Source organism: Papio anubis, chromosome 7 (genome assembly GCF_008728515.1).
Source record: "Papio anubis isolate 15944 chromosome 7, Panubis1.0, whole genome shotgun sequence".
Taxonomy (NCBI): domain Eukaryota; kingdom Metazoa; phylum Chordata; class Mammalia; order Primates; family Cercopithecidae; genus Papio; species Papio anubis.
Genome location: NC_044982.1, coordinates 5980553 through 6008525, shown reverse-complemented (window position 1 = coordinate 6008525; position 27973 = coordinate 5980553). Strand labels below are relative to the sequence as shown.

General features: G+C 61.2%; 1 protein-coding gene and 1 long non-coding RNA gene across 6 annotated transcripts in view; both read right to left on the bottom strand.

Moving 5' to 3' along the window:
- Positions 1-27973, bottom strand: part of BEGAIN (brain enriched guanylate kinase associated) — a 49815-nt gene that overhangs the window by 5961 nt on the left and 15881 nt on the right. For 2 of the 5 annotated variants that reach the window (XM_031667840.1, XM_031667844.1), the window contains exons 2-5: positions 24530-24558; positions 3279-3440; positions 1903-1969; positions 773-880 (exon numbers count right to left, since the gene is read on the bottom strand). In XM_031667840.1, the coding sequence (XP_031523700.1) occupies positions 773-880; positions 1903-1969; positions 3279-3440; positions 24530-24558 (366 nt within the window). Of the gene's footprint in view, positions 1-772; positions 881-1902; positions 1970-3278; positions 3441-24529; positions 24559-25063; positions 25194-25519; positions 25703-26560; positions 26738-27973 lie in introns of those variants that run through there. The other 3 variants (XM_031667843.1, XM_031667841.1, XM_031667842.1) reach the window with 3 other exon arrangements.
- LOC110743837 lies at positions 7584-18138 on the bottom strand. Its single transcript, XR_002523536.2, has 2 exons — positions 10347-18138; positions 7584-8739 (listed from the first exon to the last, which is right to left on the bottom strand). It is a non-coding gene; the product is annotated as an uncharacterized LOC110743837 (long non-coding RNA).

Here is a 27973-nt window from a genome sequence, read left to right as displayed (position 1 = left end):
ACGGGTGTCTGCATGGCTGGCTCCTTCACTCCCTCAGGGCTTGGCCCAGCAGCCCCTTCCAGAAGCACCCTCTTGAAATCTGCAGGCCCCGCAGCCGGCGACTCCCTGGTGCTGTTCCTCACTTTCTGTTTCTCACAGCGTTTCACACGTCTCACGTACTCCAGAGTTTGCCCCACTCAGATGTGAACTCCACGTGGGCAGACGTGGTGTTTTTTTTTTTTTTTTTTTTTGCCTGTGTTGTTCACACCATCATCTTGGAGCCTAGTAGGGTCTGGCAAGGAGTAGAAGCTAATTCGTGAATTCAGAGGCAGCTGTCCGGGGTCTGTGGAGGGCAACTGGGCCCATCTCACAGGGTACCTGAAATTAGGCCCCATGGGCAGCCACACGGCTGTGATGCGACACTGGAACAGGCCAAGGGCAGGAGTCCTGAGTGGCCGTGACCCCACCCTGGGGCCAGGAAGCCTTGCCTTGAATGGGATAATATGGCCCCGCATCCCCTAGCTCAAGTCCTCACGGCAGAGGGTCTGTTTAAGGACACTCTCGGCGTCCTCAGCGAGGCAGCCCCATCCTTCCCCAACTGCACTAGGTCCTTCTCAAAGCCCTGACCGGCCTGTCCATCCACCTGTACCCTGTGCCAGCCCCTTGAGGCTGGGGTTGAAGCAGCTGAGCTCAGTCCCCTTCAGAGTCAGACTGTGACTCCCAGTGCATCCTGGGAAGCCCTCGCCTGGGCCCACCAGCAGCCCTCCACGGGCCAAGTGTGTGCGGCACTCACGTTGTCCTCCGACAGCTTGTCGATGGTCACCTTGGCTTCCAGCAGGTGGCTGTTGAGGGCAACAATCTCGTGGCTCAGTGCACGCTTCTCCTCCTCATAGTGCTGGCCCTGGGGGTGGGACAGTGGGAGGAAGAAGTCTGTGGTTGGCTCCTGGTGGGCCAGCCCAGTCACTCAACTGCACCCCGTGTTGCCCCTTGTAGCTATGAATGACAAGACACTTGAAGGGCCAAGGGTGCAGGGTTAATGAGCACAGACAGACCCTAGTTCAATTCCTGGGTGCAACACTGCCAATCCAGACAGCCTTGGGGACGTCACTGCCACCCTGAGCCTCAGTGTCTCATGTGCAACACAGAGGTGACAGCGTCCTGCCTCAGCAGCTGGGAGTGGGGACGGAGGACAGATGACTTGTGCCCGGCATACAGCCCAGCCCACCTCACTAGACAGATTGAGAAACTGAGGCTCAGAAAGGAAAGGGCCTGTGTCCAGGGACCCAGGCAGAGCCAGGCCCAGTCCCCAGGCCTGCCACCCCGCCTCTCCGACAGCACCGCAAAGGTGGGCAGGTTGTTGCTTTCAAAAACAAAATGAGCCGGTCACCAAAGTAGAAAGAAAGGAAACCTCTTCATCCTAGTGAGGGAGTGGCACCAGAAACCCACACCCTGTCCCTCTTGGACATGTCCCAGCGGTGCGGTCACAGAGAAAATGGCAACCCCACTGAGGTCATCTGCAGGTGGTGTGAGGGTCCCCATGAGAGTGGAGCTGGGACTCAAACCTGCCTCTGGCTTACCCAGGGCCTGAATTCGGCCTCTCTATCCTCCTGGGCCCAGGTCCTTGGACTGGCAGGCTGAGCTGGGGGGCCGGTTCCCAGTTTATGTCCTCTGTCCACAGCCCCTCTTACACGCCCCCAGGCTGGAATGCTCCCACCCGCCGCTCAGGCAGCACGGGGGAGCCCTGGACCCAAGTATGCACTTAGCCGGAGAGCACCCACCCGGCTCCACATGTTCCGTGGAGAAAGGGGTGGGACCAGCAAGACCTGTGTCCCAGCTCCTGAGTGGGCCAGGCGTGTCAGCTGGGTGGCTCCCCCAGGGGAGGAGGTGCGGGGTGGGGGAGTGGGTGCTGCTTGGCGGCCTCACCATGCGGTACAGCTTGTCCTCCAGCTCCTGGTTGATCCTCTGCAGTGCCATGTAGTTGCTCTGAATCCTGGCGCAGGAGGCAATGGGGTCACTGCCATGCCAGGCCTGGCCCTCCCACGACCCTCATGGCTGCACAGCCTGCTGAGCAGGATGGCGCTGAATTTGGACCTCCCGAGCTCACCCCACCAGCCTCACCCTGGTGGAATCTGTGCCCCTCTGCACAGATCAGAAAACAGCCCATTAAAGCAAACTTTGGTAGAAGCTGTTCCTAAGCCAGGGCCCAGGACTGTATTTCCCCCTCCACCCCGGAACCCCCTGAAGATGAGAAGCGAAGGCTTGTTATTCACAAGAGACTCTGTCCCATCTGCACGTGGAGCCAGTTTACTCACATTTGACCTACAATTCTTACAAATCTGTTATGGGGTTGACAGTTCAAATGCAAATGAGCAGGGAAGAGACTTAACACTAACTATGTGAGGGGCCCTGGGGTAAGGCTGGAGACCTCACAGTGAACAAGACTCGGTTCTGCAGGGAAGGAGGAGTGGAGCCGAGTGTCAGGTGGGAATCAGGTGTTTGGAGATTCTATTGCTGGTGGGAGGGGCTTGGGGATGGTGTCCAGCCTCAGAGAACCTATGTGTTGTGTTATGGCCCCTGTCTTGCCAATAGGGAAACTGAGGTGAAACTTTAATTACTTAAAGCAGTAACGGGCAGGGCCCAGACTTTAACTGAGATCTGACCGCACTGCCCAAACTTGGTTTCCATATGAATGGAGGGTAACATTCAAAACACCCAGGAGGTGGGGCCGTTCGGAGAGGAACAAACCCTCTCCCTATGGCAAGTCCTCCCTGGGGGGCAACAGGGAGGCAAATAAAGCCAACAGCAAAGGTTGCATGCTTCTTTCATCTTCTGTTTAAGAAGATGGGAAAGTGCATATTACATTTCAGAAAAACATCCATTTTAAATGTGCACAAGAAAACTGCTTTTAGAAAAGTGTGGTGTTTGAGGGAGTCCGGCACACCTTGATCGACACTTCACTAGCCCGCACACGCTGGAGGGAATGGTCCCTAAACTGGTTCATCTCCGGGCTAGACACAGCTTTTCCCATCAGGACTCAGGGGACCATGGCTGGGCCCCGGGTGGACCAGTCAGGGTCTGGACATCTGCCGGGGTTCAAATCCTGGCTCGGCTGCTCCAAAGTGTGACTTTGGAGGAAGCGCTTCCCCTGCCAGAACCTCTGGACTCCGCATCTGAGTGGGGTCAACAGCCAGGGTGGGAGGGGAGCACCGCGTGGGGCTTCCCGGGCCTCGCCCCCCGCCCCGCCCCGCCCCGCCCCGGCCCTCGCCCCGCCCCGCCCCGGCCCTCGCCCCGCCCCTCACCTGCGCAGCTTCTCCGTGACCTTCTCCAGCTCCTCCTGCGCGCGCCGCAGCTCGATCTCCAGGTAGTGGCGCGTGGAGTCGAACTCGGTCTCGAGCTTCTCGAGCTTGTGTGTGGTGTAGGACAGCCGCTTGCGCAGCTCGCCCTTCTGCTCCTGCAGCGCGCTGCAACGACATGGCGGCGGCGGGCGGGGCCGCGGCGCTGAGCGGGGGAAACTGAGGCCCGCGGGCCAGCCGGGGCGTGCCGTACTAACACTAACACGCGCGCGCGCACACACACACACACACACACACACACACACAGCCTCCCGGGCGTCACTGGAGACCACGGCGCCCCAGAGTTAGGGACTCTGACCCTGAGCCAGTCTGGCCCGGCGGTTCCTCAGACTCCACCAGTGCCCCTCTCAGGTAAATCCCAGGTGGTGGCTGGAGGAGTCGTTGACCCCAGAACCTGGCCAGTGCACTGGGGGTGGTTTAAAGGACCCCGGTATAAAGAGCGCCCATCAGCACCCAGGCTGTCTATCACGGAGCTGGCCCTTGGTGGCGCAGGTGACCAGGGCCCTCACTCCTGCCCCTCCGCAGCGCTAGGGTGGGATGGCTGAGGCCCAGAGTCAGCAGTGCCACGCCCAAGACCAGACCTACTTTCCCCAAAACGGTTGTGTGGCCCCGGGACCCTGGTCACTTCTCTGGGCCAGAGAGAGGTTTGGTGGCGATGACCCATGCCCAGGCAGTGTCCACCACCATGGCCAGTGAGCTGCATGCAGCACAGGAAACCTGGCAAGGTCCTGGCCTGTTCAAGTTGCCCTTCCTCCAGGAAGCCTTCCAGAAACCCAGACAGCTCTTGAGGCGCTATTTTCTTCCCCCAGGGGGGTAGGACCCCAGAATGCAAAGCCCCACATGCTCAGGAAACAGACACCCACCGTCACCCACTCTTCCGAACCGCCTGCCAACAATTCACCTGAACTAAAGCTGTGCAAAGGCAGGAGGGTAGTGTGGGGGCCTCCAACAGGGCGGGCTCTGAGCTCCCTGAGGCAGGGGCTACACTTCCTTTTGGCTGGGTCAGAGCCGGGTTGCAGCCAGCAGTTCTTTCCTTGCGATGGGTGCGCAGCCCAGGGGCTATCTGGGACCAACATCTTTAGGATGGTGTTGCTGTGAGATGGGGGCGGGACAAGACAGAAGTCCTGGGTGTCATGCAGGAAACCTGAGGTGTGGGAGAGGGCCTGGAAACCTGACTCTGTCTGGATGTGCTGTGGGACCTTGGGCAAGAGCCCGAGTTCTTACATTCCCGACCCAAACCCAAGTGAGGGGGGTAGAGGGCAGGCAGGAGGCTCCCAGTCCTCCTCGGGCCACCACTGTCCCCCAGCCCCGAGCAGAGGCATTTTCTGTTTGGGCCCTGTGAGTAAACCACATGTGGCACCGCGGGCACACACCCAGCAAGCCTCCAGGAAGCACTCTTGGATTCCTGCCCAGGACTATATTTTTAAAAATAAATAAAAATAAAGAGTTGCTTACGTTTTTGAGAAAATCAGAGAAGGGCAGGGCGGGTCTTCCCGAGTCAGTCCCCACAAGAGGATGTAGAGTAACAAGCAAAGAGGGAATCCCTGAGGCAAAGTGCCACAGCTGCCCACACGGGTCTGCCTCCAGGAGCACTCTCTGGGACAGTGCTCAGGCTTCCTTCCACCTCCTCCAGGCAGCCTTCCGTGGCCACCCCACTTCTAGCACTTGACAGCTACAGGTCCCAGGCTGCTTCCCAGCACAGGCCTGTCCTCCCCAGGGAGGTGGTGAGCTTCCCGGGGACTCCTGTGCCATCCAGGGCTCCCAGGGCAGGCACAATGGCTGGGCAGCAGTCCCTGAAGTCCACTGCTCCCTGCAGGGCCTCGCGGTGTGCCCACAGCCCTCGGGAAGAGGTGAGGGCGTCGTCCATTCACCCACGTGGCCACCTCAGCCCCGAGTCCTCACCCCTTCTCCAGCCATGCCCCAGGCCTCACTGACCAGCCTCAGGCCCTCGCTCCTCTGAGACCTGCACCCCCAGCTCATTGTGCCCCCTCACCCAGCCCTGCCCCTCCTGGGCACCCTGAGGCCCCTACCCTAACCTCTCAGAGCCAGCAACCTGTGTGAGACCTCACAGCCAGGAGTAAGAGAAACCCTGCCTCTGCCTCGGGAGCCTTCGGCGCAGAGCAGAGGCAGACAATGAGCTAGGCAGGGATTCTCCACGGGGCAGGGGTGGGAAGGGAGGACGAAGGGGCTGTGGGGTGGGCTCGGGGCAGACATCTCACCAGTCAGGCAGCTTCACAGAGCCTCAGTTTACCCCGGCCTTCGGATGGCCTTCCAGATACAGCAGTTGACTCCCTGCTCCACCAGCCCTTAAATACTGCTCCCCCCTCCCCAAGTCCCTCACACTCACCCACCTGCTACACCCAAACAATCTTTGGGCCAGCAGTGCCCCCGGCCCCTGGCTCTCGCACCCCTCTCTGCCTCAGTGTCTGCTTGCGGCAGGCACCCGGCCACGGACACGCACCCCGTCCCCAGGCATAGCTGATGCCCCGCACTTGGCCGCCCCAGGGTTCCTGCCACATCTTTCCCCACCTCTGCTGGTCCGGCGGTAACATCACAGGCCCCTCCTGACCTCGCCCGGGCTATTCCCTGAGGCCCTGGTTTGCACCTGCACCCCCGTTCTGCATATTCAGGCCGAATCCCCTCTACGCCAGCTGCACGAGGACCCCTCCCAGGCTTCCATCCAACTCCGGCGGGGTGCCTGTCAGGCTCCATACCCCCATCACATCCAGCCACCCACCTACGGCCCTCAGGCATCTCAACACCCAACCCGTCCAGTGCAGCCACATCCACCACACCCTCACTGCCCTCCACGTTCCCCACCCTGGGGGTGGCCATGGTGACCCCTCTTTACCCCTCACAGCCCTGTCACCCAGGCCTGGGGGTTCAGCTTCTCACACCTCTGAACGTGTCCCCTCTGCCTGGTCCAGGCTGTGCACGTAGGGTCTGCGGTCGCCCAGACAGTACCTCCTTCCCTGTCCAGTGTCCCCCACACCAGACACTAACCCGAGCCCTGCCGGGCCACAGCAGCCTCAGTCTCCACATCTGCAGAACAGGGTGATGCACCCAGACGTGGGCAGGGCTGTCGCTGGACCACATTCTACATGGTAGCACCCCCCACACAGTGGACAGTGTCAGAGGTGGCACTGTGTGGGGTGGGGTCACCAGGCCACTGGCAGTCTGGGGGAAACTGCTGGAGGCCTGCGGCTCAGAGGCCTCTGCCCCCTGCCCTGGGTGAAAAGGTGGCCTGGCAAGGGCTGAGATGGGTCAGGGAGTCCCCAGCATCTGGAAACAGCTCCTTAGCAGACACACACGGAGGGGTGTGGTGCCCAGAGCAGCCACGGCCACGCCCTCCAGGCTGGGGTCACCCTTCCAGGTCTGGGGACCTGGGGGGGGCCCTGCTGGGCTTGCTGCCTGGTGAGTCACACCAGGATCTGGGGCTAACCGGCAGTGCATGTGCCTGTGTGTGCGTGTGTGCCTGTGTGTGCGTGCGTGCCTATGTGTGTGCATGCGCATGTGCTTCTTGGCTCCCTCCTTGCCTGTGGGAATTCCCTGGACAGGGATGAGTGCCCACCTCCCCTGGCACATGGGGAGGCCTTGAGGGATCTCCCTTCTGCCTTTCACCGGGAGCCTCTTCTGGCCACTTGCAGGGGGCCCAAGTCCAAGGATGGAGCCCTTGGCTGGGCTGCAGGGGTGAGGGCTGTGAGGCTGTGCTGCTGGCCCAGGCCTTCACCTTCACCTTCTGGGCCTCTGCATCTGTCTCGGGGAGTTGGACACAGACACGGGACAGATGTCTGGGGACAGACGCAGAGACACCAGGGAGCCAGGGGAGACAACAGGTGTGTTACCTGTCCCAGATCGAGGGCGAGGACCTGGCCAGCCGGCCCTGCAGGACTCGGGGCTGCCCGAGGCACAAGGGCACCCAGGGGCTGCGCAGCCTGTGGGCAAAGAGGACAGAGCTGCTCAGAACCGGTCGGGGTGGGCAGGGCTAGGGGCCATGCGTGGCCCACCACCAGGGGCACAGCCACAGCCCCTCGGAGGGCTGTGAGACCCACAGAGATGGGGAGTTGGTCCCCACCCCCTGCCAAGAAAACGCCTTGTCATCTGCAAAGTAGCAGGGGCTGGGGATGTGGGTACCAGAGACGGGGGCCCAGCCTTGCACCTGCCTTGCACCTCACTCCTCACTCTGAAGGGTCCCAGCTCAGCGGTGGCACTGAGTCCCATCATGGCAGGGTCACTGGTCACTCGTTCAGTGCTTCTTTTGAGCATCCTTTCCCATCACTGCAGGGGTGGGAGGCGGCAGCAGCCTCTGAAGTCAGTTGTTCCCTGCAGGGCGGCAGGTCTACCCTCAGCCCTGCCTCACAGGACACAGGTGGGGTCTAGTCCACTGTCTCAGCCTCAGAGGGGAGTGACGGGGGCAAGTTCCCCTTCCCTGCTAGCTCTGCATCTGTCGGGTGCCTGCATTTGTAGGGCTGGGTTCCTGGCATGCAGGACTGGCTGGTCAGGAGGAGGCCCTGATGGCTGATGTATGGAGTGTCCTGTAGGCTGTGGGACCTGGCAGATGTTAGGGATCCGGGGTCCACTTCACCCTGCCATGGGGCCCCTGCTCCTCTGCCTCTGCCTGTGGCCTGCGTTGGCTGGACTGATGGGTGTGAGGAAGGACAAGCGCCCGCCCCAGCCCTGCTAGGGTGCTGGCCTGCTTGAGGACACAGCGCCCAGACGAGCACCCACTTGGTTGTCCCCCTCCCGGGTTCTCTCTGGGGATCAGCTGGCGGGCTCGCGGAGACGCTTGGGCAGCCCTGCTGACCCTGCGCCAAAGCGGGAGATCTGACCTCTGCCTAGAGGAGCTGGTTCCATCAATAAGGCTCTGATGCTGCCCCAGAAATCAGGCTTTCAAAGAGTGCCTCAAGATTCGGGCAGATGGGCATGCTCAGAAACAGAGCTGTATAATCTAATCCCATTGAAAAAATAACTGCATACGGACAGCTACGGACAGTAAAGCAAGCAAAGAAATGTTAATGTTGTTATACTTGGCTGGTGAAATGCTGGGTAATTTAACATTTTTCTTTTATACTTTTCTGAATTTGTCATATTTTCTACAGTGAGGATCAAAAATCAGAGAAAAAAATTGCTGAAGATCAAATTTTGGTACCCCCACTCCAAAAGTCACCATTCGCTCCCATGGGTCAGGCCAAGGGGGCAGCAGAGGTCAGGGAAAGCTCTTGGCGCTGGCCACAAGCCACACATTGATCACCGGATTCCTGAGCTGCTCTGCAGAAGCGGGCAGGGGTCTGATGCCCCAGCGCATGGCAGGGAAGGTGAAGTGGGTCAGGGCGGTGGGCTTGGCCTCTGGCTGGACTGGACTTTGGAAATCCAGTCCCAGGTCCACCCTCAGCAGATGACCCCAGTGCTGCCGAGCAAACAGAAAACAGGACGGGATGAGTGCGTTCACTTGAGGCTGCCAGGAACAACTGCCCTCCCTCTGAGGCCCGACCAAGGTCAGCGACTCCCATGAGCGTCCTCCTCCCAGCCCTTGCCAAGGAGACCCCACCCCAGCAGGTCCCCTCTGCAGGGGCCTTATGGTAGGTGGGATTGCTGAAGAATGAAGGTGCTCAGAGTAGAAAGGCTAGGACCCAGGGGAAACTGAGGCCCAGGAAGGGGCGGGGCTTGCCTGCAGGTGCAGTGAGTCAGTGAGTGGGGGCACGGTTGTGACCTGACCCAGGCTCTGACTCTGGTCTCTCACAGGACATTTACTAAGCATCACTGGTGACCCGCTCTGGTTCCGAGCCAGGTAACAACACTTGGATGGAAATTCTCATTCCCAGCCTGTGGCATGTGGACCATCTCACCCTAGAGATGAGAAATCTGGGGCCCAGAGAAGTAAAGTAAGAGGCCCAGGATCACAAAGCAAGGCTCGGTGAGGATGAGGTAAGAACCAGGGCTGTTGGGCCCTGCTGGGGCTGCCGCCCTCCCCTTCCTTGAACTCCCCTTCAAAGGAAGGGTGGGCAGGGGCATGCCGCTGAGAGCCTGGCACAGGAGGGCCGCCCAGCTGAGAGGCTTGCCGAAGTGTTTTGAGAGCAGGGGAGCCATGACCTGTGGGACCTCGGAAGGGGGAATGAGCCGCCTCCCACTGGTTTCCTGGCCCGGCTGTCAGCAGAGCCAGTGATGGCCCCAGGGGGAGCCAGTAGAGCACGTAGGCCCCAGGGACGACCTGTCTCAGTGTCACTTCCAGCTGGGTGCATGGAACCACGTTCCTGCTCCTGCTGGCAGAAGGACCTGGTGACTGTTGGACAGACAGATGGACTGGGGGTTGGCCTGGGCCACCGAGGCTGACCTGCCAAGAGACCTCGCCTTGGTGCTTCTTGGCAACCTCTGTGGACATGGGTGTAGTCACGTGGGGAGCAGCTGCCACCTGGGCCCTGTGTGTGTCAGGATGAGATGACCCTAGGAAGCCTGGAGCCCTACAGGAGACTGGGCAGGTTGTGTCCATGCCTCCAGGGCATACCTCCTCTTAGGGCTTGGACCCTGGGGGCAGCACTGTCAACAGAGGCCTGTCTTTCTCCCCCAGGGAATGGCTTGAAGGGGCTGCACAGCCAGCTTCAGGTCCTTGATGGGTGGCGAAGGAGAACGGGACACTCAGGAAGCACCAGGCACGGACCACAAGGTGCACACGTGTCCCGTTCTCACCGGTGAGATGCCCCTCCCGCCGCATGTCAGCCCTGAGAGGGATGCCACCATTGCCACCATCCTACAGATGCAGAAAAGCCTATGGCCACCTGTGGGACCTTGTGACTGCCCCCACCCCATTCCAGGGCAGAAAGATGGGAGGAAGACGGCGACAGCCAGGTCTGGCCACACCCCAACACCACACTTCTGGCCCCCAGGAAAAATGACGGGACATTTTGCCTCAAGCCAGCCAGGCCTGATGCCTCTTCTCGCCCCTGCTAAAAGGCACAACTGTCCCCTGCAGGCCTTCAGATTTCCCCCAAATGTGGCTGCCCCCACACCCATCCAGACCCTTATTCATGCTGTCCTCTCCCCTGGACATGTCCTCGTCTCCCTTCTCTGTGTCCTCAGATCCTCTCCTCTCTTGTGAGGCTTTGCTCAGATGCCGCCTCTTCCAGGAAGCCCTCCTCGGTCCCCTCTGCTGAAGGTCCCTCTCTTCCTCTCCAGGTGCCTCCCCTCACCTTGGACGTCTAGCCTGTGCTGGACACAACCCACCTGCTGGGATACTGCTTCCCTCCTCTGCTCAGCTAGGCCACTCCACAAGACAGCCAGAGGGCGCTTCCAAACAGGTGGGTTGCTCCCTGGCTCCCCACCACCCTGCAAGTCTTGGCGCAGCTGATGGAGTTCAGACAGGGTGACTTCAGTGGAGCAGGTGAGTGTCCACTGAGGGTCAGGGCCGGAGCCCCAGGGCCCTGCGTCTGTCATCCTGCTGTCCTCCCTCCATCACGCGAGGCCACCGGGGCCGTGCCCTTCCTGCTCCCCTGATGCCCATGGGGCCCTGCCGGGCTGGGGGAGGATAGTCCCATGAGCTCCAGGGCCCCTGGTGTCAGGAGGAAACCCTTTCTAGCTCCATGGTGTGCTGGGGACACGGGAACCCGGAGCTCGGAGGGTGCTGAACAGGTTCCTGGAGGCTGCGGGGGAGGCCTGGCTCCCATCCTCCCACTTGACGTCACAACAATGGGGTGGGGCTGGGCTGCGGCTGTCACTGTTGCACAGTCAGCTGAGGGCCCGAGAGCCGCTCCCGCCCTATGCCCCTGGCATGTTGTGGGATCCCACCATGCCCTGGGCACGGCCTCTGTCTTCCCTCTTTGGTCGTGGCTCTCAGCCTGGCCCCACAGCGTCATGCTCCAGCAACACTAAATTACTCCTCCTCTCTTCCAGGCTGCAGGCAGCCAGGCTCTCATCTCCGTGACTTTGTCCCCGAGTCCCCTCTGCCAGGATCTCACCCCTCCCTCCTGCTCCAGGTTAACTCCTCCCCATGTAGCACCTGAGGGGGCCTGAAACCCCAGCTTACCCCACCCTGCCCTGGACGAGGTCGATTGCTGCCTCTACTCCCCACCAGCCCTGTCCTTGAGACTTGCAGTGCCAGGTCTCCTGTTCCCACCCTGGCCCCCCAAACTGTAGTCCCCCTCAGACGGCTCATTTCTAGACCCAACCAGACCATGTTCTGCCCTGGCTCAGAGCTCCCCCAACTCCTCTCTGTACCAAGACTAAAAGGCCAGTTCCTCACCCCAAATTCCCATCCCCTGGGACCCACCGCAGCCCCATCCTCGCCATTGCTGGCACCCCCCACCTTCCCGCCAGGCACTGGCCTTCGGGCTGTGCACATGCCCCTGAGAGCCTGCCTTCGCCCCCCGCAGTGCCTAGAGCGGGACCAGGCCAAGCAGGGGGTCACACACCCACCCTTTCAGCCTCCACTGAGTTGCTAACAGCCCTGGGAGGTCTTTGTCCCCAAAGCTGCTCTCACCCAGCCTGGTCTTTCCCAGCAGAACCTCCAGTTGGCCCCTGGAGGAAGCCCACATCAGACCCTTGGGATGCCAGCTGCGGGCCCAGGGCCGAGTCCTCGCAGAGCTGCTTCTGCCCCCGCCGAGGCCATCTGGGGTCTCCCTGCAGAAGACCTCGTGCCCCAAGCCTTCCATTGAAGGAGCAGCAACAAGGCCTGTGGGAACCCGGGCTGAGTGGGCAGAATCCCTTGCCCGGCAGAGCCTCTCCTGTGCCGGCAGCCTGTGTTCCCTGCGCCCATGGCCACCTTCTTTCCTCATGGCTCAGAAGAGCCTTTCCTTCCCCTCCGACTTGCTCCTGCTGCACTGACTCTGTCCTTTGTGTCGCCTGGAAGCCGACAGCAGACCACTCCCAACAGAAGGTGGGGGGCACCCCAGCCCCTGCCCACCATGTGCACCCATTCATTTAGTCCTCAGACCCCAGAAAGGGAGGTGTGTACCCCATTCCATTTTCCAGATGAGGAAACTGAGGTTCACAGCGCTCAAGGAACAGGGCCTGTCGGAGGTCACACAGCCCGGCTGGGGTTCCATTCCAGGCCAGCCTCACATCGAGATGCCAGATTTTAATGCAATAGCAGCGCTTTAGCCATCTTGGTGCGTGTCTCCCGCACAGCGAGACAACTATGACGAGCTGCCCTCTGCCCCTGTGTGGCCGGAGGGTCGACCACGGTGGCCCCGGAGTCCAACAGGACAGCCCGTCACTGCTGGCACTGCTCTGGGCTCAGCCGTGCCCGTCCAGGCCTGGACAATCCCGTGGCTGACCTCTGCAGCAATACCGGGACGCCACCTGCACAGAGAGAAGGACTCTGAATGTCATCGCCACGGCCACTCGCTGTTGTATGACTGTCCCGGGGGAAAGACACGTGCATACATGTGCCTGTGTGTGTACGTGGTGTGTATGTAGTGAGGAGGGGACTGTCACGGTGCTGAGCTAGGGCCCACAGCCAGGAGGCATGGCCTGGAGAGGAGTGAGCTTCAGTCATCACCAGCTCAACTGGGGCCACCCTGACAGTGTGGATTTGGGCTCAAGACCTCCCGTCCTGCTCCCCCGCCCTTCCCTGCCCCCTCCTTCACTGGCCCCACCTCTCCCTTTGGACCCTCTACTCCAGGATGACCTGGCCGGCCGCCGCTGCTGCCTCCTGCCTGGATGCAGCAGGAAATGTTTCATCTCGCCTCATCTTATTGGGCAGCCGCAGCCCTGCCCCGATGCCCCCCTCTCTCTGCAGAACCACGTGCTGGGAGCTGGTACACCATGTCCTGGGGAGCCCTCGGAGGGTAAGCAGACCCAGGGCATGCCCAGGGCCAGGGCAGAGCAGGCCAACCCAGGCAGAGAGATGGGGTGGCTGCAGAGTCACCCCTGAACCTTGGCACAGGCTGCCCTCTGCTCAGAGCATGCCCTTCCCTGCACTTCAGTTCACTCTGTTCACCTCCTCCAAGAAGGGCTCCCTGACCTTCCCCCTGCGTCAGGAGCCCTTTCTCCATCCTCACCCCAGCCCTACAGTGCAAGGGCACAGGGGCCGTCTCCTCCTGGTCAGGGACCCAGTGCCTGCTGCAGGACTGGAGGTGCCCCAAGAGAGCGCAGCCAGCTCTGAGCTCCCAGCTGCGATTTCAGGAAAGGCCTGCAGGGTGAAGGCCTGGGGACTCTGTCCCCTAGTGAGGGGACAGCTGAGTGTCCGAGGAGGGTAGGTGGGGCAGAACCACCTGGGGCAGCAGGCTATGTCCCGGGGCATCCCTCCATGCCCCCTCTCTGCAGGTCACAGTCCACTGCTGTCCCCACTGATCTCTATCCAACCTGGATTTTAGACGAAGAGCCCAGGCCCTGGGTAGCCGCATGGCTGAAAGCACCACACCTGAGTCAGGGCGGCCAAACCCAGGCCCCCAATCCCAGCGTGGGCTCTGCCGGCCTCTTCCAGCCACAGAACCTACAGAGAGGAGACGGTCAGGGAGCGCACTGGCCTGCAGAACCCAGGACTGGGAGGAGGGATCGGGGCAGGGAGTGTGAGACCCTGGCACTGAGCCTAGTGGGCAGAAGCACACAAGCCATGCTTGCTGAGAGATGACTGCCATGGCAGGGGCTGCCCTGCTGGAGGTGGGAGGGGAGTCAGGCCCAGCTCCCAGACTCTCTGTGATGCCCACTGTGCTCCACCCATGCGGACCCCTATGTGGTCCCACTTCTGACACCCCCCCTCTTTCCAGCTCAGGCCTGAGGATGCCCCTCACTCCATCAGTGCCACTGGGGGCTCTCACAGCCCCTCACCAGCCTTGCCCTCAGTTGGCAGCCAATGACGGCATTACGGCCTCCTCCCCATCACTCTCCTCCTTGTACTAAGGGTGCCAAACCCACCTCTCCATCCACTGGGCTCCTATACCCACATGGATGGCAGGAGACAGCAGCGGGCTGACGGCCTCACTCTCCATTCATCCACAGACGTACCCAGGAATCCTAGGCATGCCTGTGCCATTCCCCCCTCCGACTTTCCTGGAAAGTGACTTCACACCTTCCCCTCCTGCCTCCCAACTCCCCAACACCTCCTCCCCATCCCCACTCAGGCTGATGACCTCGCTTCCTTTTCTTCCCTTTCTGCTGAGAAGTGAAACCTTCCAAAGGGAACTTCCCCAGATGTTACCTCCACGTGCCCCACCTACCAGCATCTGCCCAACACCTGGTGACACCCGCCGTTACCTACAGACCAGCCAAGGCAGCCCTTCAGCTGGGCTGGACCGTGGCCACTGGCCTCTCCCAGCTGCAGGTGGGCTCCAGGTAGTCTCCCTTGCTCCTGAACCATCCGTTTCTCCCTCACTTCCCGGTCATTCTCTGTCAGGCAAACTCGTGGTTGCTCTTCCCATATTGAGAACAACCCTCTCTTCACCCTCCAGGCACAGTCCCTGTTCCCCGCTCGATGGAAGTGTCTGATCTTGCTGCTTCTGCCTCCTTACTCCTAGCCTGCTGGGACAGGACCAATACCCGCCAGGATCTTGTCTCCTCCATGTCACTGAACTGGTCCTGTCTCAGCCTTCACCTGACCCGAGCTCTCAGCAGTCAGGGACATGCCACCTCTCCCTGCTCCCACACCTCCCACCCTCACTGGGCTCTCCGGCTGCCCCTTCTCAGGCTCCTCTGTGGGGTGCTCATCTCCTGGCCTCCTGGCACCAGTGTGTCCCAGAGATCTGGCCTCCAGCATCTCCTTCCCTGTGTGCACTCACCAGTGGCAACCCCAGCCGGCAAATACCATCTCTCTGCTGGGGCCCCCACATTTGCAGCTCCCCAACTCCACTGCCTCACCTTTGTCTCATGGGCAGCACAGATCTGCATGGTGCAGCTGAACTCCCATCGCCCCAACAAATCCACAGCTTCCCCCAACATCCTGCAGCAAGACAAGTCCTCTCCCATGCCTCGATGCATCCTTGACTCCTCTCTTTCTCTCCCCATCCTTCCAGGCCAGCAGCAAACCCCAGGGTCTGCCCCCGGAGTATACCAGGAGCCTCGCCTTCTAGGACCACCCACCACACCAGGCCCACTCCTCTCACGTGACTGCCACACAGCCCCGATACAGGCCCCAGCACCTGCCCTCATCTGCTCTCAGCCCGAGACCTTCTTGAAACCAACGTCAGACCCATCCATGGGGAGGTGGGCCACTGTGTGCAGGACACACAGCTGGGAGCATGCCAGTGGGGCCAGGGCGTGTCCCTGAGATGGGTGTGGCCGGAGCCTCGGGCCTGGGGGTTGTGGAGGGGTTACAGACAAGGGGTGGGCCTGGGGTCAGCTGGCAGAAGGCCCTGAGCATGTGCTGAAGTGTCTGATCCTCTTCCTGGGGGACGGAGATGCTCACATCAAGGAGCTCCAGAAGTTGGCTTGGGCTTGGGGCTGTCCCTCTGGTGGGAGAGCAGTGCTAGAGCAGGGAACCTCAGTGGGGCTGTCTCCGAGAGCCAAGGTGAGCTGCACAGTGGACCCAGGAGGCTCCTTGGCACCCCTGCCTGGGCCCCTCTTTCCCAGCACCAGCCTGCACCACCATCACTACTCCCTCGTCTCTCCCTCTGGAGAAGATGGGGTTGGCCAGAGGGTGGGGCTGTACACATCTTGGCCCTGGAGCCCCTGCCTCACCCACCCACAGTCAGTGTGCAGGGGCAGCATGAGCAGACAGATGGCCATGGGCCGGCCCCATAGCCAGGAATGAGCTCCTCGTGGGACTCCCAAATGAACCTTTCAGCGCCTGCCACCCGCCCTGGTGCCCAGGAGAGAAGGGGCTGCGATTCAGCACTTCGATTACTGGCTTCATTACTGGCCACTAAGGAACCCACGCTGGCTTTGCTAATTTGACCACCCCACCAGCCTGCTCACCACTGCAAACAGACGTGGGCAAACTTATTAATTGGATCAGCAGGGGGCCTGTTTTTTGGGATTCCAGGGATCACAGAACTAATCAGAGCGGCAGACACTTATCAGTAACCCTGTACTGCGGGACCTGGACCCCTCCATGCCCTGGGCCTCTCTGGGATGCTCTCAGTACCTGGCTGGTCCCACTCCACGTTCGCCTCTGCATAGGTGTGCACACACACTCACACTCACACTCGAGAGGCGAGACTCAGTCTCCAAGAAGAGCCTGCAGCTACGGGGAAGGCTGTCAGCAGCAGCAAGGGCTGGAGGGAGGCGCCGGGGCCAAGGAGAGAGCTGGGGGCACTGGTGACATCTGTCCTCCCTCCCGAAGCCAGGCCCGGGCTCCCTAAGCCTCCCTTTGGCGGTGTCGAGGATCCCCCAATCCCTGCACCAGCCCCGGGGGGCTGAGAGGGTCCTGTGGACTCTTTACCCTGCTGAATGGTGTGGGCGGGAGAGGGTGGGTGGCTAAGCAGGCCCCAACCTCAGCAGTCTCTGCTCTGCCACAGGCCACTGGGGGTAATGAGCTTGGCACTCAACCTCTCAGAGCCTCAGTTTCCTCAAGAAGGAATGGGGGCAGAAGCCCCAGCCAGCCCCCAGATGCTCCTGAGATCCAGGGATCATTCCGACAGCCCCACCGCACTCTGAGCTGACACCCTCAGAGCTGCTCCAGGTGAAGGGTGACTCGGGCCCAGCTCTGTGTCTTGGGTTCTCCTGTGTCCCCAGCAGCACTACCTGCCCCTGCCTCTCTTTTCCTTCTCTCTTGCTTGGCAAAGCCCTGCCCAGGGAAGCCCAGCCATGTGTCTCCCTGGCCCTCACTGGCGATCCCCCAGACACATGGCTGGCGCCTGTGGGGTGTCCCACCTCAGCAGCCTGGGGTGGTGTGCGGCCAGGGCAGCCTCCCCTCCCTGAGACGGCCATCCAAATGCCACCACCAGTCCCTCGCACTCCAGCCAGACCCCTGGAACACAGAGACTCAGCAGTGGCTGCTTCCCCAGTCCGGCCAGACCCCCAGGACACAGAGACATGGCACTGGCCACTTCCTGGCAGACCCCCGACCATCACCCGTGCTAGTGGCCACAAGGGGCAGAGGAAGTGGGGCTGAGGAGCCCAGAAGACCTGGTTCCCAGGCCCTGCTGCATTCACCCGACAAGCATCCCCTGCCCTATCTCCCGCTTCCCGTCTCAGGTCCTGTAACTCAGTCCTGCTGCTGCTCAGGATAGACACCTCAGCTTCCCTCCACACGAGCCCCAGAGCCTCAGTGGGTCTATCAGGGGATGGGACATGAGGCCTCTCTCAGGTTGCTCTGCAGACACAGCGGGGAGCCTTTCAGAGACAGGCAGTCCCCAGTGCAGAGCTCAGGCCCAGAGGCCTCCAGCCCTCTGAAGGATTTTCTGTCTGTGGTAGCTGGGGGTGGGGAGGGGGAGCCCCATGCGGGCCTGACATGGAGCCTTGAGAAACAGGTACATGGCATTGCCTCCTCTAAAGCACCCAGCCGCTGCCCTGACCATCGACGGCCTCCCGGAAAAAGTGTGGACAGTCTAGGGTGCAGAAGAGCTGGCCCTGCCCCCAGCTCAGAGACCCTCAGAGGGCCCCATGCTGCCAGGCCCTCTCCTTCACGGGAATGATGTCACCGCCCAAGGGATGGGCAGCAAGGCCCAAGCAGGGCAGAGCCATCTGAGACAGGCCACAACAGCAAGGCCCGGCCCACCAGCCAAGTGCATGACCCCAGAGTGCACTGATTCCCCTGAGCCACCTTCTTAGGTAGGTGCTTTTACTACCCCCATTTACAGATGTGGCACTGAGAGTCAGAAAGCTTCCGAAAGCTGCCCAAGGCCAGGCACAGTGGCTCATGTCTGTAATCCCAGCACTTTGAGAGGCCAAGGCAGCAGGATCACTTCAGCCCAAGAGTTCGAGACCAGCCTGGGTGACATAGCGACACCCTGTCTCTACCAAAAATACAAAATTAGCCCAGCGTGTTCGTGTCTGTCTGTAGTCCCAGCTATTTGGGAGGCTGAGGTGGGAGGATTGCTTGAGTCCTGGACTGCACTCCAGCCTGGCGGACAGAGCAAGACTGTCAAAAAAAAAACAAAAAAAAAAAAAAACAAAAAAAAAAACAAAAAAAAATTTGCCGACGGCCACACAGTCAGTAAGTGATGACAGACCTGGGATTGAAACCTAGGTGTGTCTACTTTCTTAACCACGTATCCCATCAGGGAGGCCCATCAGGGAGGAATGGGAACTCAACTGGGCTGTGGGGACAAAGGCACCCTGGCCCCACCTGTAACCCCAACCCCCCAAGTTGACACCATTAGAGCTGCTCCAGATTAGGAGTGACTCCCAGACTCATACCCCAGCTTTCAGTGTCTTGAGTTCTCATCCCCTGAGCCCCTAGCTGCAAAGGGAGAAATCAAAGTGAGGCAGTCATTCACACCTTAGTGAGAATTAGTCCCTAAGACTTCCTCTAGTAGGATCAAGTTTAGAAGTGGGATAGAGAGCCTTGAAGGACCACACTCAGGGAGGGGTGTGGCCTGCTGGGGTACTGGGTGGGTTGGAGGAGACAAGAGATGGAGAGCAGGGGGCCTGGGGGAAAGGGACAAAGAAACTCAACAGCCATCCTGAAGGTGGGTGCACCCCCAGGACACCTCTTCCTAAGTTATTGGGCCCAGACCACAGTGCAATCACTTCCCCACCCTCAATGAGCACCTACTGCATGCCCAGAGAACCTAACCTGGATGCTGTCTAGGACAGGGGCCTGCCCAAAGCAGGTGTGCAGCAGGGGTTTGCTAAATAAAAGGGGACACCTCAAGCCTGTGTGCCCCCAAACCCGCTCCTCCCCCACAGCTGTCCCTACCTCAGGTGAAGAAAGTCGATCCTTTCTTTCAGTTGCTCACGCCCAATGCTCTGGAGTTGCCTTTGACACCCTCCTTTCCCCACACCCCCGTCACACCCATCAGCAGACCCCGTCGCTCGAGCCTCCAACACATCCAGAACGCAGCACCTCTGCCCTCCTCCATGGCCACCAGCCCTTGCTGTTTCCTGCAGGCCACCGGTACACCTGCTGCTCCATCTGCCTGGACCTCCTGGTGCCTTGACCCGGTGGCACCCGCTCAGGGCCTTCCCCGAGCCACGCTGTACAGGTCACCCACTCCCCGCGCCCCAACTCACTGCCTTCCTTTCTTTTTGTCCCTGCAGCACTTGTCACCGTGATATTTATTTAATTTAAAAAGTTTTCTGTTCCCGCCAACTAGAAGATTCTGCCTGTGCGGTCACTGCAGTGTCCTCAGCGCCTACAGCAGCCTCTGGTGCTCAGTGAATGCGTGTGGAATCCATGATCGTGAACAATGAGAGCAGCAGGGACGGCTCGCGGGGCCCAGGTGGGAGACCTGGGTGGGAGAGGGTGACCTCTCGGCAGAAGGCGTGGAGGGGCAGGGCGGGACAGGACCGGGACCTTCGAGGCCACCTGCTGTCCATCTGTCTGCATCCCTGTGACATCAGCCTGGCATTTCCGCAGAGCGTCTCAGCCTGGACAAGTGTCTGACACGGACAAACCACAAGCACCAGTCATAGGAGTGAAGGAGAGAGTGCGGCCCAAACACCTGGGTGTCCTTGTGTAAAACCAACACCAAAAAGGAGCTCAACCTTGACCTCTAACCACAGGGAAACCCAAGTTTAAGTGGATGAAAAGCCAATAGCCTCAATTCGTCAGGAGGGTTCCTTAAACAGGACACAACGCTTTAATCAGAACGTGAAAACAAACAAAAAAAAAACCCAAGACATTCAACAAAATTAAAATTAAGAACTTCTGTTCATCGAAGGACTGTGTGAACAGCGAGAGCCGGCGTCCCCCAGGAGGTGTGTCTGCTGCATATGTAACTGACAATGTGAAGAGCTCCCGCAAATCAATGAGAAAAACACAAAACACCTTGGTAGAAAGTGCACACGGCCTTCGCCGGTGAGGAAACCCAGCGGGCAGCAACCCAGGGCAGTGTCGTCTGCGCTATGCCCACCCCAACAATGCTGGAGGGACGGTGATGGGCAGAAGCGGTTTCGAGAGTGTGTCCCGATCTTCCAGAGCTGACCCTATGCGCACTTTGTGCCTCGGAGTTTCCACTGAGGGTGCACGCCCAGAATCGCAGCCCACATCCCCAGACACCCGCACAGGAGTTTCCTAAGTTGGCCCAGGCTGCACACTGCCCAGCAGTCTGCCAGGGAACGAACGGATTGCAGGGAAGCTACCAGGAAGACAATTTACCATGACAACAGCAACTTGTAGCTCCACCTACTACCACAAGGGACCCTCACAAACAGAATAGTTTTGGTGAAAAAAAGCCACCCCGAAAGCACAGGCTGACGGAATCCAGGTATGCGGTCCCAAAGCAGGCCATACACAATCGTCCCTCCTGGGGATGCCCTCTCAGGTGGCAGAACCATGAGTACAGCAAGGAACCACTGAGCACAATGTCGGCGTCCCCGTGACCGCTCGGAGTAGGATGGGGCTGTCTGTGGGGAAGGGTCTCAGGGGATCTCAGGGGCTGGCCAGGAGCAGGATGGGGCTGCCTTTGGGGAAGGGTCTTAGGGGATCTCGGGGGCTGGCCACGTTGAACTTCTTGACACAGTGGTGGTCGCCAGGTGGTCGTTCTAAACTTAACCGCTGAACTGTGTGGATATTTGTTAATGTCTCTGCAGGCCTATCACAGTTCAGGACTTTGAAAAGTTCTATTTTGGGGGGAAAATGTGGACACCAAACAGGAGTAGCTCTGGGCACCCCGGGAGCCATGAGAGGCGACTGACCTACTTCTCTGTTTCGCAGAGGAGGGAACCGAAGCCAAACAGAAAAAGGGGCTGCCCAGCAGCACGCTGCAGGAGGCGGGCAGGAGGGACCCCGTTTGGAGGGAGAGGAGGGGATTAATTTGAGGGATTAGAGGCGCAGCGGCTCTGAGCACACAGAGAGCCAGCCGGGACTTGGTAATATCTATAAATATTTGAGTGTCACAAGAATAGTTTTTCAAGCAGTTGGAGGCAGGATAGCTGAGCGTGGTTGAGCAAGGGTCAAGGGACAAGAGCCAGGCCATCAAATGGTGTGGCTGCATATCTACCGTGTGCCCCCCCTGGCCTGTGGGAGCCCTACTGTGTGCCAGCCTCTGCCAGGCACTGGGGCTGCCAGAACGCCAGGGGCCAGACCCAGGCTGTTCTCTGGGGTGCCCATCTGGGGCCCTGAGGAGGACAGAGGACACCCCAGGTGTCAGTGGGAGCCCCACTGACCTCCACTCCCCATCCCTCACCTGTCTTCCCTAAACACATCTGCTCTGGGCAGCCCCCAGGCCTTTGCGCCTCTTGGAGGGCAGCCTGTCTGTCCTTGGAAACTCCTACTCATCCTTCATGCCTCAGCTCAAGTGTCCCCGCTTCCTGGAAGGAAGAAGCTCTTCCCAATATCCCAGGCCAGGGTTCATAACCAGGGACCCCAGCGCATTCCGGGCAAACCCTTTCTGTATTCTGTCCACCGGCCTAGGAGGATCTGTTGTGGGCCTCTGTCCCCGGCACTGGGGTCAACCTGGGTCTCTTGACAGAGCCAGTACCCAGAGGGGGCCGGAGTCCCCTTGGGAGGGAGGGGCAAGAGTGTCATGAAAACCCCAGGGAAAAGGCGACAGGGAAGACACAGAGTTTGTCATGTGGACAAGAAGGGGCAGGGCATTCTCTACAGTAGCGACCGGGTGGGCAAAGGCAGGGGCATGAAGGTGGCTGCTTGTGGGGAACGCGGAAGCAGGGCAACAGCATGGAGGGGCAGCCGGCCGGAGGGGCCAGGGAAGAGAGACCCCTCAATGTACACCTGCCCACCAAAGGGAGCCACTGAGGGCCACAGTGCCACCAGGTGACATGGTCCTTTTGCTCTTCAGCAAATATTTACAGGACTGTCCCATGAGTCAGTCCCAGCTCCAGGCCCTGGGGGATCTGGGAGAGAAGGGGGCCAGGACCAGCGTGCTCAGAGCTCATTCCAGACCCATAGACCCAGCCTGTGATGTGCAGACCCCATACTCCAGGAGCCGGGAGGCAGGACCGACCATAGGGTCATCCCTCTGGACACCCCAGGACCCCTTCACTATGACCACTGTGTGGTCTGACGTTCCCCAGAGACCTTCTACCTGGTCCTGCTCTGGGCCAGGTCCCAGGAGAGATGCTTCCACCACAGGGGCTCATGGCACCCAACATCCCTGCAACCTGGTTGTGGTTAGGACACCCACTTTAAAGAGGAGAAAACTGAGGCCCAACCAGGGCCAGGACTTTGCCAGTGACTGGGTCTGTGAGACCCCAAATCCTGCACCCTTCCCTGAAGGAAGCCATGCTGACCAACTTCCCTTCCACTCCCCTGGGCTTTTGGTTCTGAATCCCGGGCACCAAATGCAGGACAGAAACCCACTGGGACAGCCCTGACACTGACCAGGAGGGAAGATTCTGGAAAAGCCCTTCAGGCAACTCTGAGAACACTAATTGGGTGAGAGGGAGAGGAGGGCAAGACTCCTCCCCAGTTCTAGGAGTCCCTGCCCAACCACCACCCCTGGCAACTCCTGAAAGGCCACATGGCCCAGGGCAGCCCAGGAGCCCAGGCCCTGGCCACTGCCTCCAGCCTTTATGGCTTAGCCCAGGGAAGCCTCAGCCCGCCTGGGACAGCAACACTGACACCATCAGCAGCTCAGGCAGCAGCTCCGCCCACCTGGCACACCTGCCTACCTGTGCACCCAGTCGGGCGGGGTCATGCCTCTGTCCTCAGTGCCTGGCACACAGAAGTGAGTGCCGGAGAGCCTTGGCCGGGCACAGGGAAGGAGGGAAAGAGAAAGAGAACCACCACGGGGAACCCCCAGGCTGGCCTCAGGACACCCCATGAATGCTAAGTTTTTCCTCAAGTCTCAGCCGAGTTAAGCAGCGTTCCCTCCCCCACAAGCGGTACAACCCAGATGGTGAAATGACAGCCGACGTGGGGCGCCAGGGAAGGGCCCGGGCCTGGGCCAGAGCCTGGGTTTGGGCCTGAGGTCATCTGTGTGACCACAGCCAGGGCTGTGGCTCTTTGAGCCTCACTGCCCACACCTGGACCTTGGCCATGACAAGGTGGGCCTGGCTGACGGGTATCAGGTATCTGGGGTCTGAGACTGTACCACCTCAGAGACTGGACCCCTCCTCCCAGCACAAGACATGTGGGTCCTGTCCCTGTGGGACCCACATTGGGGGCTGCACATCAGCTCCGTGGCCCAGGAGATTGCCCCGCTCTGAGAGTCCACCCTGGGTCTCTGTGTGAGCCCACCTGTCCCCAGGCTCCCACCTGGGTATTTCCAAGCCACTCGCCCACACCACTAAGGGTCAGCTGGTAGGGCCCAGGGCCCCTCTCCCCTAGACCTGGGCCCAGCCCGGGCTCTGCTGGGGCTCTGTTCCTTGAGGGAGGGGTGCTCCTCTACCTGGCCTCCTCCCCAGGATGCCAGTTCTGGCCTCGGGAGGGAGTGGCGAGGACAGAGACCCTGTAGGCCAGGGGAGACAGTGCTGAAACCCAGCAGCCAGAGCTGGGCCTGCCGCCCACACAACGCCTCGGCTCAGGCTCCGGAAGGAAAACACGGGAGGGGTGTTCCCAAAGTAGGGGTCAGGGTGCCAGGGGAAGTCGTTGAGGAAGTGGCAAATATTCAAACGGACTGATCCTAGGCCTGCCGTGCAGGTGGCCCCGTGAAGTCTACCGAGGCTTAAAGTTTAGCATCGGGAGGGAGGCCGCGGGGGACACTCCCCAGAAGCTGTCTCGGGATTCCCCCAAAATGGCTCCAAGACGCGGTTGCCTGGTCCAGCCGCGAGGACTCCATCCCCCACCCCCGCCCCCAAGAGGCGGACACTTAAAAGCTCAGAGCCAGGCAACTGGCAGTCAGCGGGGTGGGGTGGGGGTGGGTGGGGGGCGAGCCAGAGCCGGGGCGGTGCGGAACGGCACGAACGGAGCCCGAAGGGTCCCCGGGGACCAGCGAGAGTCCAGGGCAGGGTGCAGAGGCGTGCTGAGGATCGCACAGGACCGGGCGGCCCCCGGGTGGGGGGCGGCCCGGCCCTCAGTGGCGCTCGCCCCAGCCCCCGCCGCAGCGGCCCGGGCCGGCCGAGGAGCCCCCGCGCGGGGCTCCCCATTGCCTCGCAGCGCGCACACACGCACCACACACACGCACCTGGCCCACAGCCCCGCCAAGGCCGCCCGCGGGCCCAGTGGGGTGCGCTCGGGTGGCGCCCCCTTCCCCCGCCTTCCCCAGCGCCCTCACCCCCGCCCCGGCCCCCGCGAACCGCGGCACGGGAGACGCACCACTCACCTGAGTTTCTCCATGTCTGCGGCAGAGGCCTGCGAGAAACCAAACGAGAGGGTCAGCAGGCAGGAGGCGTGCGCTCCGCGGCCACGCCGGGCAGAGCCGGGCGCAGCGGGCACGGCCGGGCAACCCCGCGGGGCCCCGTCCGTGGGAAGCCCGGCCTTGCGCGTCCCCAGCCCCCAGTCCCGGCCGCGGCCCCCGTGACTCAGTGGGCGCGCCGGGCCGCGGCCGAGTAACAGGTGAGCCAGCCCGGGCCGCCGCGCTCCCCGCGCCGAGTTACGCCCCCCGGGGCGAAGAGGGGGCCGGCCCGGGATGGCCCGGCCAGGGGCGATCTCGGCTTCGCCCGGAGTAGGGGGACTCGGCCCGTCCCCGTTAACTCTCCGGCGGCCGCGGCCCCGCTGCTCCCCGCGCCCCGCCCGTTAACCCTTCCTGCCCCACGCTCCCTCCCGGAGGAAGCCGAGCCCCGGAATCTCAGAATCTCCGAGTCGGAGAATGTTGGGGAATTCGGGGCCGTGCAGGATTGCAGAACCTGACACTCACACAATCCCAGGGTGATGGCATTTGGAGCCTCGACTCCTCAATCAGGGACCCGCTGCCCTCAGATTCTGGGGTTCTGGGCCTGGCTCGCCCCTCCCGGGCCCCAGGGATTAACCCGTGAGCGCCCGGCTCGCCGGCGGGGCTCCCTGTCAGGCTTGCGCAGACCCGCTCGCGCGCGGCTTGGAGACCCTCCCTGCCCAGCCCGGCGCAACCGGGCAGCCCCTCCGCGCGCCAGGCTGGGGGACCCACCGGCCGCCGTTAACCTTGCGGGCGCGGGCGAGCGACGGGGACCGCGAGCGGCCCGGGCGGCATCGCACTTCCTGCGTGGAGCGGGGGGCACGGGGCGGGCTCTCTATCACCCGGGAGAGAGGCCGCTCCCCGGGGCTTTCCCCGTCTTTCTGTGCCGTGACTGGCACTCAAGGGGGACGGGGGTCCGAGCTCAGGGACCACGCGACAGACCTGGGAAGACTGATGACTGCCCATCCCGGCCCCTCGCGCCAGGCGCCGCCGCCGCGTCCGCCGGGAGCGCGCTCCGCTCGGGTCCGGGCCCCACGCCGCCTCCCCCACCGCCCCGCCGGGCGAGGGCGCAGCCCGGCCGCAGCGCCAAGCTAGAAGGCCTGGCCCGGGGGCCTCGGCCAGGCTCGGCCACCAACTTCCCGGGTGCTCGGGCCCGCCTTCCGGCGCTCTCCCGGCCTCAGTTTCCTCACCTGAAAGCTGGGGGGAAGGGGGAGGCAGCTGGACAAGGCGCTCCACTGCCCTTCAGCACCCGTGGGCTGCGGAGCGGCTGGGGTGGGGGAAGGAATTTCAGGGGAAGGGATCCCCAAGGCGCCTGGATGGCGGTTCCCCTCCCTAGACGCTCTAAAAGTTATCCAAGACCACGAGCCTGGACCCCTCCATAATCCCTTCTCCTGCAAGACAAGGAGTTTGCCGGGAAGACTTTGCCGCCGGCCAACGCGACCCCCACACCGCTCTCTTCCCCAGGCCCACCTTTCCGGGTCCCCATGCTAGGTCCCAGCATACAGCAGGCGCTCAATAAACACGGACAGTGCATGCCTGGATCCCACGGCACTGGAGCCTGTCTTTCCCGGCCCTTTCCCCTCCTGGCTGTGAGCTCCCGGGCAGGAGCCCTGTGTTCTCACCAGGACACCCCCAGCACCCAGCAGGCTTGGCCTGCGCTGAGCCAGCGCAGGGTGGGAGGAGCCGTCCGCTCAGAGGGTCAGACCTGAACCAGGATCAAACCAAACCCAAGAAATCCAAGTGTTCCTCCATCCACCACCAACACCCACTCATTCACTCGCTCTGGGCTAAGTTCTCCAGCAGAGAGGGGACAGCAGAGGAAGCAGAGAGGGGACAGCAGACGAAGCAAGCTCTGCTCTCCAGGGGCTAATGAGGAAGACCCCCACCCCCTCCTCTGGTCCTGGGAGGCCACCCTCAGCAGAATGGCCACGATAGTCATAACAATAACGTCTACCGCCCCTTACACATCACAGCGCTCCTCACCACAGCTCTGCTGCGAAAGCCTCGGACCTCCCATGCAGGAGCAAAGCTCCCAGAGAGAAGAGGCTTGCTGGAGATCCCGCAGGTGAAGGGGCCCAGCTGCACCTGGACCCCACTGCTCAGGAGACTTTCCCACCCAAAGGCTGTCTCTGGTTGCCTCAATCACTCACGGCGAATGACCTGCCAGGGAGTTTGTCTATAATTAATATGAATGCATTAACATTTAATTTAAAAAATCTAGCATTAATTATTTACATTGAATGTTTCAGCCCTTCTAAAAGGCCTGTATGGGAATTCCCCCCACCCCTAGAAGGGAACTGGGGGGAAAGGCGGGGGAGGTTGCTGAGCTGCCCTGGTTAAGTGGTGGGGGCTGGGCAGGGCAAGAGATAGGCAGGGAACAGGCAGCCCCTGCACTTTGCCTATTCCAAAGCCTGAAGCCTGGCTTTGGTGCTACTGTGGCTCAAATCCTCCTCTGACCCATTACTTTTGGGCCAACCACAGCCTTCGGGACAACTACTGCCCTCGCCCTTGAAGGCTGTGTCCTCCACGCAGCCCTCTGTGGGAACTCAGTGGAGTCACTGAGTTCACCACCACACCTGACGGGACAGGACTCTGTGTCCCAGCTCTGTGTCCCTGGACCAGCCCAGCACCTGGCAGGGGCGGGGGGACTAAAAAGCAGATTGTGCTTGACGCTCTCCATGCAGGAGTGACGCAGGCATCTTTGTCGGTGGCTAGGGAGGAGACAGCAGGGAAACTTCCCCAGCCGAGGTGCTGTGCCCTCGGAGACAGTCCCCCGTGAGGCTTCTGCACAGGACCAGCACCCCAGGTGCAAGTTTTGATTCAGCCGTTCCTTGACCACAGGACTGGATGATTTTCTGTGAGGCCCTTGCTATGGGTGAGCAAACTGAGGCCAGTGCATGAAGTGGCTTGCTCAAGTCCCCTGAGGTTAGCCGAGGCCTGCCGGATGGGCTGGAGCACTGTGGTGCTGCCTGGGTCTTGGGCCAGTGGGTGGGGGCCATGAGGATGAGTCTGTGGGGTGTCCAGGGTTCCCACTATGAACTGAGGGGGCAGGATCTCCCTCAGGGAGACTGGGAACACAGGGTGTACACTGGATGCTCTCGGGGGACAGTCCTCAGGGCATAGTACTTCCCCACCTCTGGGCGCTGTCCCGCCACACTCATACCCACTGCCTCTTCCTGCAACACACCTCTCCCCAATGTCTGCCTTAAGTCCCTATCTCTTTCTGGTGGTCCAGCCCAGCAGCCACCTTTATCTCCTGACCCCTCACAGGAGCCCTGCCTGTTGGCCACTGGCCCCTGCTCTCTCCTCACTCCCACCTGTGGACGTCTGGGTCCTGATGATGTGCCCATCCGTGCATGGGCTGAGCCCTGTGGAGCTCCTGGCTGCCTCCCTCCC